Below are 10949 nucleotides of genomic sequence, written 5' to 3'. Positions count from 1 at the left end.
GTGGCATTCAGGCCAATTTTCGGTATTCTGACCGAAGTGGCATTCATTCCAGTTTTCTGATGTTCAGATCGAAGAAGTTTCCGATGTTCAGGTCGACGCAACTTGTGGCATTCAGGCCAATTTTTTCCGGTATACAGACCGAAGTGGCGTTCAGGCCAATTTCTCGGTGTTCAGACCGACGTTTAATAATCTCATGTCTTCCGATGCTCAGATCACAGTCATTTCCAGTATTCAGACTGATGAGCGGCATTCAGGCCATGTTTATTTTTGTGCTACCATTTATTTTGGTATTCAAGCTAACATTCTTTTTTCGGTGTTCAGACCGACTCTCACCGTACCAAACGGATTCTTGTTCAAGACTACCTCTTTGCCGATTCTGACAGGCATTATTACTTCACTTCACTTCAGTGTAAATTTCCCGGTTTTTATTGTATTCAATCCCTTGATACCTCGAAGGTGCGAAAGTCGTTGCTATCTTCCTTTCGGGTCTCCAGTTGATTGAATAGGGGCAGCTGTAATACCCCAAAATTTACCCTTTCACTTTTTCATGGAAAGCATGGGATTATTGTTTCATTGCATCAGCATCATACTAGGTCATACTCATTGCATACTACATTAGTGACTTGGAAATCAGGGTTTGATTGCTCACTCCTTAACAGAAGGAGCCCACACAAAGCAAGACTGAGAATTTGACTTCATTTTCTATGTATACAAGTCTCAAGGGTTTCAAGGGGTTCCATATGTCTTATTATGGTCCGCAGTTCATTAGTGGAGGATTCAGAGCTCCCAGAGTGTGCATCTGCATTTAATTAGAAATCAGGGTTTCGTGGCTATCTGCAACAGGCAATGTTTGGTGGGAAGAAAAGGGGGATCATTCATGTCATGATTATAGAGGCATCTTGGCCTAAGAAGATCCACAATTACCTCAGAAAGATCCATTGGCAATCAGTGCAATCAGGTGCTGATCAGTTTGCCCTAAAACTAGGGTTTGGTATAAAATCGGTTTATTTCTGATTCCTTGGGTGAAACTCTTTTCCATGGCCCTCCATATGTCCACAAGGGTCTACATGCAAAAAATCAGCTCTTTATTTGAGCCAGAGGTGCTTCAATTGATCAATGGAATCAGAAATCAGACAGTTTGGGAAAAGTCAACTGTGGGGCTAGAAAAGTCAACTCCTGACATTTTGAAAGTGGAATCTCAAAATTCATGCCTAAGTGAGCCTACATGTGAAATTTTATCAAGGTTGGATCATGGATTCATCATTTAATCAGGAGTTGGAAAAGTTACCAAATTTGGAAATAGTTGACTTTCCATTTAGGGCAAGTTTTTATGGTTTTTGCACCCACTTTAAGCCTATATTCCATCAAGATGCAAGCTCCATTTGAAAATTCTCCAACATGAAAGTTGTTTCTCTTGTTCCAAGCTTTTTAGAGATATAAAGTTTGTTTCATTTGAATTAAAATTGAGAAAGTTATGCTTGGTCAAAGTAAGACATTATTTTAGGATACTTAGAAAATTTTCTAAGTCCAAAATCTTCAAGATTTGTCAAGACTTATGGGCCAGATTTCTTGCACTTCAAGGCATCTTTTGAAAATACTTTCTTCATGACAGTTGTACCTTGCTATGTCCTCTTTCACATCCTTTTGAAATCATCCCATTTGGATCATTGGTTTGAAAGATACACTCATCTAAAGTTGGTATCATAGACTGAATTTTTTGACAGCATTTAGGCCAAACTGGCCCAACCATTTTGCAGCTATGGAATCTGAACTTTATGGCCATTTTTCACCTCTTTCCATTCATCATTTCAACTTATGTTCAACATGAAATATGTTAAGCTCCATGCCCTCTTTCTACTGTTTGCATTGCCTTGCCATTTGGACATGTATTCATTAAGTTATAAAGCCTTAAAGTCACCCTGTTGGACTTATTTCCATGCCATGTTGCACAAACCAACCCACATGCTTTTCCTCATTTGGTCATGCACTTTTATGCCCACTCACTTAAGTTTTTCCACATTTAGCCATTTCTTTTCACACCTTATTTTTGCACATTAGGCTCATGAATCCAAACCATATATTTAAGACCATTTGAAACACTTTAACCCTACATACTTAAGCTTCTAAAACCCTAATCTGAAAAGGGCAGTGGTTGTATTTTTGAGCAAGAGGCAAGGGAGTTCATTCAAGATCCATTCTTTATTTTCCATTTATCAAGCACAAGCATCAAAAGAACATCTTCCCTCTCTTTCCTTTCCTCCACTATCAAGAAGCAGTTGACTGTTTTCCACTAGGTAAGTCCTCTATTCCATATTCCATGTTTCTTCATCATGTTGTTCATGCTATTGTCATACTTATTCATGCTTACTTCATGCTATTTTTCACTATGCCATGCTTGTTTCATGCTAATTTTTGTTGTTAATACTATGCTATGTTTGTCTTATGAACCCTTCATTGAGGCATGTTCATTAAGCTTTGATTTTGTAATATTATTTTCGGTGGTATCCATGTTCATGAAGCCACCTTGTTGTTCACTTTTCACCATGTTCAAGTCATTATTTTCAATGAAACAAGATACCATTGTGTTCTACTCGTTTCAAACTTAAACTTTTCTTTTTACATCATCTCATTTGGAGCCCTGTAGCATGAGTTATGTTGGTTGGAAAATGGAAGAAATGGGCTGCGTTTTCATGCATTTTGTGCATGGCTTTTACGTTTTTTTCATGCTGCATGGGAATATAACACGTGTCTCCCTCGTATCCATTGGATCGTGCACGCGTGAATTAATCTTGGCCGCTGGTAGCGTTTTTTGTCTTATATGACTTAAATGTACCATGACCAATTGATTATGGTGTTACATGAATTTTAAATGAACATTTTATTATTTGCTGTCACGTTTTTTCATCTGGACCGGGCCCTGCATCGTTGTTGTTCGCACCTCCCCCATGGCCCATTACCAATTCATTCATTTTATTTCCATTCCTTTTTCTAAATTCATTTTATTTTTCTGTTTTCATTTTAAATTAATAAAAATACTTTATTTATTCATAAAAATACCAAAAAATATTTTTTACTTTCCTTAATGTTTAATTTAATTTATTTAATTTTTAATTTCATATTTTATTTAATGTTAATATTTTATTTTAATTATTTGTTTCAAATAGTCCATTTTAACACACTTATTTGTATTAATTTTATTTTCATGACTTAAAATTATTTTTAGATTCTAATTTTTGGGATGGGGGTTGACCAATGTCTCATGGTCAACCTGACCTCTTATTGGAATTTTATTTCCCATTTTTAATTTATTTTGGATTTATTTTTGACCTAGTTTGCTTGGTTGACTTTTTCATTTAACTTTTGTTTTGATTCAATTAATTCAATAACCAATTTTCATTATTTTTGAAATATTTTTGGGGGATGATGATGTCCTGACCCCACCTTAGTTAGTTTAATTTTTTATGATTTTCTTGATTAATTTACTATTTATTTGATATTTTTCAAGTTGACTTGACTTTTCAGTTGACTTTTCTATGATTGATATTTGACTTAAGGGATTGCTTAGGGCAATTGAAGTGATCTTTTGATCCTCCCTTGTTCATCTCATATGCCATGTATTAGAGACCCTTCATCTTGATTTTATTTGATCCTTGCATCATTTCCCGATTAAATTATTCAGTGATCCTTTGTATGCATAGTTGCATCTGTCTGATTCATCTGATATTTTTTATACTTGTTTCTTTCATCCATGCTTCTATTGATTGATCGTTTAACATGTTTATACTTCTCATACATTATTTAATACTCTCTTATATCATTCTTTGATTCATTTGGTTTGATCATATACATGTTTGTTTATCTTATCTATTTGATTAACTGTACCTACTTGTATGGTGTATGAGGCATATATTTTTATTGATTGCTTGCCATGAACCATCCCCATTCATAACAAATGTACCCCTCTCCCATGAAGTGTATAATATCTATTCTTCTATTCTTTATTCATCTGTTAATACAAGAACTAAAACAAACATTCAATAACCATTTCAAAACAAGATCAAAACCTTGATCCAACGTCGAGTAATCATTTTCCAAACTTAATAGAAGCAACACGTATTCATCCATTCTTTTGTAAGTCGATTGCTTCAGGAATCACCATTTCTCTTGTAAGTCGATTGCTTCATGCATCGCCATCTACCACCTGTAAGTCGATTGCTTCATGCATCGCCATCTACCCTTATCCCTGGTTCCTTTCCTTGCTCCATTCGTCGATTCTTGTTCCGTTTAGGTAGCACCCATTAGGTAGAACCCTTTGTATGATAACATAGGTAGAATTCCCTTATTCTTTGAATGCTAACATTAGATAGATGTTCCCATATGTAAATCCTAACACTTAAGTACATATTGCATGACAACTCTAAGGCAGAGCTTCCCCATTTTTTAGACCTTCTGTGCGTCTCCGATCCTGTGGCATGTCACTCTGTTCTATTGCAAAGAGGTAACCGCCTAAGACTCGATTTAGCAAGCTGCGACACCTACTTCTAGGACGTGAATACATTGCCCACTCTCCTTTGACACAACTGGTGTCCTCCTTTGCAAGTCCATGTTCAGATGGCAATCCCTATGTAGCCGAACTACGGCAACTCTAATTCTCATGTTCAGATGAGATACGTAGACACGAGATGCGATGTCTTACCGAGTTCCTTTTTGACTGACGACTAACAACTAATCCTTGTTTGCTTTCGCCCTCGTTGCGATTCTTTTCTCTCGCCCTCGTTGCGATCGAGACCTTCCTTTTCTCTTGCCCTAGTTGCGGTCGAGACCTTTGTTCCCGTAGTTAGCTGAACTACATTTTCCTTTGATTCTCATTCCCGATGAGATACATAGGCATACACTACTAGAAAAACTGTTATTAGCGTCGGCCATTTACAGACGCTAACGGTGAAAAAACAGACACTAATATGTGGTTAGCGTCGGTTTAGCGTCGGTGTCGGGCCTTAAATAAAAGTTGCGAAGCTACTGTGTAACGTCGGCTAAAGATACACCGAGGCTACTTAGCCTCGGGGAGAAGGAGGCTAAAGCGGACACTAATTGAACCGACGCTATGTTGTTTCAAAACCATGAAAAGTCAATATTATGTTTAGCGTTGGCCTGTCCGACTCTAAAGTCAACAAAAAAAGTCAACAGATAGCGTCTGTGTCACCGACCCTAAAGTCAACATAGAAAAGTCTATAATAATATTTAGCCTTGCATACACCGACTCTAAAGTCAACAAAAAAGGACAATAACGGGTTGCAACATGACAACCTCACTCGAACAAATTTTTTCAATCCACAATATCATATTTATGGTAAAACATTTGGAAACAATTTTAAACATTCGTGAAAGTAACTACAAAAGTTCTACACACATTAACTTTCATAAAACATACACAAAAAGTAATCACATCCGAGATTAATTCGTTCTACTAAAAGTACAAGATCAATCTTCATCTAATGATTGATCATCCAAATCGTCATCATAATGATGAGAATGTGATACAAAAGTTGAAGTGTCAAATTTCTTCATCATAAATTCCTTCCAAGCATTCATCTCCCTCTCCATCCTTTGTGCAGTCTCGGTAGCAGCTTTTGCAGCCTCGGTAGCAGCTCGCATTGCTTCGTGAAGTTGCTTTTGAATGTGAAGGTGTGCCTAAATTGATTAAAGACGTGGGATGTTCCTTACAAAATAAACCAATTGAAGAATGGAAAGTGTCGTTAGATAATCTTAAACATTAGTTAATATATATTTATCCATATAAAGTGACAATGCATTAGTTAATATATACAGTAATTATAAAAGTACAGGCTCACTTTATCATAAAAGTACAATAATTATATACATTAGTTAATATATATCTATCCATATAAAAGCAGCAACAACAGCACAGCAGGAATTTCATTTTCAACAGAACTTTCCTTTTCAAACTGATAGCAGGAATTTCAAACTGATATCAAACAGCACAGCAGGAATTTTATTTTCAACAGAACTTTCCTTTTCAAACTGATAGCAGTCCTGACTGTAGAATTACAGCTTTCTATGGTCACTCTAAGCATGTTGATAAACATAGGACTTGTGCTATTATATCTAACTTACATTAGACTATAAAAATGGATAACTAGATCCTTTTTGGAGAGTTTAATTTGATTAAGTCTGCTTCTGAAAAATAAAGGGGTAAACATATATATTTTAAAACTACTAATATGTTTAACGATACTATAATTAATATCAACCTCCAAATAAGGTGGAGTCAGAGAGCTAAAAGCTCTTGGTTGATGGAAGGAGATAGAAACTCCAAATACTTCTATCAAAAATAGTATCATACAGCTCAATCTATTTAGTAAAATAGTATTTTACCTCGATGTACTTCTTGGCATTATCCCAAGCACCGCCAGTGTTGGATGCAGAGATGGCAATCTGTAATCAACACAACAACCACATTGCATCATGAATTAATATTGATTGTATTACAAGCAGCAGACAGTGGGTACCAAACATTAATTACCTGTACACCAGAAACCAATGATCCGGCAAGGACACCAGAAAGTGTTTCAACACCAAAAAAGATCCCAACAATAAGGGGTGTTAGCATAACAAGGGCACCAGGTGGGATCATTTCTTTGATGGAAGCGTCGGTGGAGATTGTCACGCATGTGGCATAGTCAGGTTTCGCAGTTCCCTCCATCAATCCAGGAATCGTGTTGAATTGCCTGCGAACTTCCTCAACCATCTTCAATGCTGCACTTCCGACACTCTTCATGGTCATGGCAGAAAACCAGTAAGGGAGCATGGCGCCCACAATCAGACCGATGAAAACCTTGGGAGTCAGGACATCGACGGTTGTAACACCAGCACGGCTCACAAAGGCACCAAAAAGGGCCAAAGACACAAGGGCGGCAGAACCAATAGCAAACCCCTACAACATAGTTACAACATACATCAAGAACTTAACTAGAATAATAGAATATATTGAACTAGGTGAAAAGAAAAGAAAAAAAAAGAGGAAAACTGAACCTTTCCAATGGCAGCAGTTGTGTTTCCTGCAGCATCAAGAGCATCGGTTCTCTCACGAATTCTGTGACTCATTCCAGCCATCTCAGCAATACCTCCGGCATTGTCACTGATTGGACCATATGCATCAATGGCTAATCCGGTTGCTATAGTACTCAACTTTCCAAGTGCATCAACAGCAACACCATACATAGCAGCAAAACTGAAACTTACAAAAATACTAATTGCAATGGCAAAAATTGGAATGATAACAGACTTGTATCCCAAGGCAAGACCAAAGATAACATTGGTAGCAGCACCAGTCCTGCAGGAATCAGCAACATCTTGCACAGGGCTGCAAAATTCAGAAAGAAAATGTAACTCCTGTTAATATTTAATCAATTAGATGAATGAAGATGAAAATGCAAAATATGATTCAGAATTGCTTTTACCTGTATGCATTGCTGGTATAGTATTCAGTAACAAATCCAATGATAAGCCCTGCCCAAAGACCAACAGAAACACACAAGAATAGCTGCCTGCAAAGCCAAAATCAATCCAGTAAGTACTAAGACTGTTCAAAATTTATGATTCAAATCATTATTTCGTAAATAGACTGAAACCCTAACAATAAGTGTTATGAAACTAACCAGTTCTTGACAACTTTCTGCTCTCCAAAATTGAAGATGGTGAAGGTAGATGGGAGTGCTATCCAACTAACAATTGCAATTCCAACAGTCATCAGTACTGTTGAAATAACAAGCTGTTTTTTCAATGCTGGCTCAATTTCCTTTACAAGTTTGATCTCAAAAAAGTCGGTTGCAAACAAACATATATTAGACAAAAATGAATGGCTGATAAGTTCCTAATGGGTATTAGGAGAAAATCAGATAACTTCCTAATGGGTATTAGGAGAGAATAGAATACATGCATTCCAAGGGATTTTTATTTTATTTTCAGTGGTTCAAAAATTAAACATGACGATATACACCATTCACAATTAACAGCCGATTTCTTGATACATACCTCTACGTATCCATCTCCAAAGTTGATGCCATTTCCAAAATAGGTGCGAGAGATATGACGGTTAAGGGATGCTGAGTTGAACTGTGTCAATACAAATACTTTGTTGATCCCGCTGTTGATGCAGTTGCTCATTGGAATGTCTATAAGCCTGTAGCATCCACCAACAGGAACCTGAAAAATGTAAACAATACTATGTATCATTACCGAATGAAACAATTCTCGAATTTTGAGTCAACAAAAACAATGGTTTGGTTAACTCACAGCTGGTGTAGCAGCTCGTTTGGTAAGAGGAAAAAGTTGAACACCAGAACCTCCTCCCAGTATGATGGAAACAACATTTTTAGGGTTGGCTTTTCTTCTCAAAAAAGACGGAACTTGAAATGTCTGAAGTTGTCACACATAAATACGAATCCAAGAATCATTTACCAAATAATGACATAAAATTTAGCTGCAGAATCTAAGGACCTAAGCCTTGAGTGTCATATTGATCAATACCATAACATTTGGATCACCCAAAATTGATTTTAACATGTTCGGTTGCTCTCATGTAGAACTGATTTTTCTTTCTATAACATACTGTAAAACATACTGTAAATCACTGTAAAACATACTGTAAATCATGTAGAACTGATTTTTCTTTCTTAACACAGCTCAACTCACTTTTGCAACAATTTATCTAAAACATACTGTAAATCACTTTTAGCCAGAATTACTTTTACAGAATCAATTCAATCAAAATCAATTTTCTTCATGGCAGAACCAAATACACAGACGAACTTTAAACTAAATTTGATTAATTCAAATTAGTGGAAACATCCAAACATACCCGTAACCAAAACACAGAGACAAAAGGTTGAATAAACTATTTCTTCAACTGTATTCCATAGCATTTGAGAACGTCTGTACATAAAAATTCATGGATAGTAAATTGAATATGGAATCAAATCATGTATATACCGAGAAATAAAAATTAAAAAGGGAATAAGCATGTAGTCCGTTATGTGAGGAATTGAATTGGAACCTGGAGTAATCATAGAGGGGGATGAAGAATATGAATCAGAATCGGAAGACTAGCGATGATGCTTGCGACGTCGTTTGGTGTGGGAGTGAGACTTGGTTTTTTTTCGGTTCTTAACGGAGTCCTTGTCGCGGTCTCGGCGATTACGGTGGTGACGCCTGCGACGGTGAGAGGAAGAATCGGAAGAGAGAGAGGAAGAATCAGATTAGGGTTTTCGTTTTGTGAAATGAAATGGAGGGAGAGTGAAAAATGACGAGGGAAAAGGAAAGAGGGAAATAAGCTGATTTTTGGTACGAAATAGAAAATTCCATAGAGTCCGCCAAGCGGACTCTAATTAATAAATAAAATACTTAAACCTTATATATATATATATATATTATAGATAAATCAATGGAAATTGTATATGTTATAAGAATAGAGTCGGCTCAGCGGACTCTAAGTAAATAAATACTAATTAAAAAATAATGCTACTAGATAGAGTCGGTCTCACCGACTCTAAATAAATTAATCAAACATTCTTCAAATATAAAATAACAAGTAGTGTCGGTTTTGCCGACACTGATAAAAAAAATAACTTGTCTTACAAGTGTACCTAGATAGAGTCCGTTAGTGTAGGCTTAGCCGACACTAATAGTGTCCGTGTCGGTGGCCGACTCTAAACTAGGAGGCTAAAATGACTTATTCTAGTAGTGATAAGACGCGATGTCTTAGCGAGCATACTTCTCTTTCACCCATAGGTAGCCGCGCTACGAAGACTCTGATTCTCATATTCAGATGAGATACGTATGCAGTGGATGCGACATTCGTGCGAGTCATTTTCTTTTGACCCTTTTCTTTTAGTAAATAGTACCTTAGATAAACACACACGCTTTAGACAAGAACAACAAGAGTGGATCCCGTAGAGTACTACGGATGCGTAGGGGTGCTAATACCTTCCCTTCGCATAATCGACTCCCGAACCCAAGATTTGGTTGCGAGACCTTGTCTTTTCCTTTCCTTTCCTTCAGGTTTACTTCGAGCGTTTCCTTTCCCTCCTTTGGGATAAATAATGCACGGTGGCGACTCTTCTGTCTTTTCTTTTTCGCCGGTTATTTTTTCGCATTTCTATTTTTTAGATTGCGACACAGATGCATAAGGATGTTTGTTTGATAAGTGATTGTGAACATGACCATGACAGTTGTGTTATCTGTAGTGTTAACCCGAGGGGTTGTGAAGTTGTGAAAAGGGACATCCAACGATTGATGGATGAAGGCATGATTCAAATTGTTCAAACCCGTCATGTAGATGAAGATGTAAATGTCATAGTGCCCATTTTCAAGCAGCTAGAGAGATTGGTAATCCAGTACGACAGCAGCAACAATAACAATGTCAGTAATAGAACAATATCGCCGTTGGTTATACGGTTAGCGGGCCCAGTCTCGTATTCATATGATAAAGTTGTGCTGTATCAGTATAATGCTACAATGATAGAAGGTGGTCAAGAGGTCCCGTTGCTTACGACTAGCTTTGTGGTGAGCATTACCGATGTTACCAAGGTGACCCGTAGTAGTCGAGTGTTTGGCCGGTGTTCCCAAAGGATAAGGAAGAATCAGTTGTGAGTAAGAAGGTAGAAATGCCTGTTGTAGATCCAGTTGGTGCTTCAAAGGGTAAGTCTGGTGAATCCAGTGATTTAAAGGCTAACGATGATGATGAGGTACTTCGGTTAATCAAAATGAGTGAGTTTAATATGGTTGAGCAGTTGCTCCAAACTCCCTCAAAAATCTCACTGTTGTCTCTGCTCATGAATTCTGAAGCGCGCAGAGAAGCACTACAGAGAGTTCTGGAACAAGCTTTTGTAGAACATGATGTTACAGTGGATCAATTCGATCATATAGTG

At 37.1% G+C, this 10949-nt stretch overlaps 1 protein-coding gene and 1 long non-coding RNA gene across 2 annotated transcripts; both read right to left on the bottom strand.

Annotated features, from left to right (window-relative positions):
• Positions 1–5539: 5539 nt before the first annotated feature.
• Positions 5540–7962, bottom strand: LOC127080971 (pyrophosphate-energized vacuolar membrane proton pump 1). The gene is made up of 7 exons (XM_051021255.1): positions 7957–7962; positions 7680–7894; positions 7482–7568; positions 7054–7384; positions 6545–6955; positions 6397–6456; positions 5540–5719 (listed from the first exon to the last, which is right to left on the bottom strand). Exons 1-7 carry the CDS (start codon positions 7960–7962, stop codon positions 5555–5557), a joined length of 1275 nt encoding a protein of 424 aa, XP_050877212.1. The 3' UTR covers positions 5540–5554.
• An 80-nt stretch (positions 7963–8042) lies between these two features.
• Positions 8043–9018, bottom strand: LOC127085056 (uncharacterized). Its single transcript, XR_007788907.1, has 3 exons — positions 8882–9018; positions 8317–8439; positions 8043–8226 (listed from the first exon to the last, which is right to left on the bottom strand). It is a non-coding gene; the product is annotated as an uncharacterized LOC127085056 (long non-coding RNA).
• Between the last annotated feature and the right edge of the window lie 1931 nt (positions 9019–10949).

The sequence above is a fragment of the Lathyrus oleraceus genome, chromosome 5 (genome assembly GCF_024323335.1).
Source record: "Lathyrus oleraceus cultivar Zhongwan6 chromosome 5, CAAS_Psat_ZW6_1.0, whole genome shotgun sequence".
NCBI lineage: Eukaryota > Viridiplantae > Streptophyta > Magnoliopsida > Fabales > Fabaceae > Lathyrus > Lathyrus oleraceus.
Note: the sequence above shows the minus strand (reverse complement) of the source record. Positions and strands in the feature narration are given on the sequence as shown.

Bases quoted from the DNA above. Each gene is read 5' to 3' on its own strand.
- LOC127080971 (XM_051021255.1), bottom strand. The intron at 7,569-7,679 runs GTTAGTTTCATA...TTGGCTTTGCAG, and splicing joins CAGAAAGTTGTCAAGAACTG to GCAGCTATTCTTGTGTGTTT. The intron at 5,720-6,396 runs GTAAAATACTAT...TTATTTTGTAAG, and splicing joins ATGCCAAGAAGTACATCGAG to GAACATCCCACGTCTTTAAT.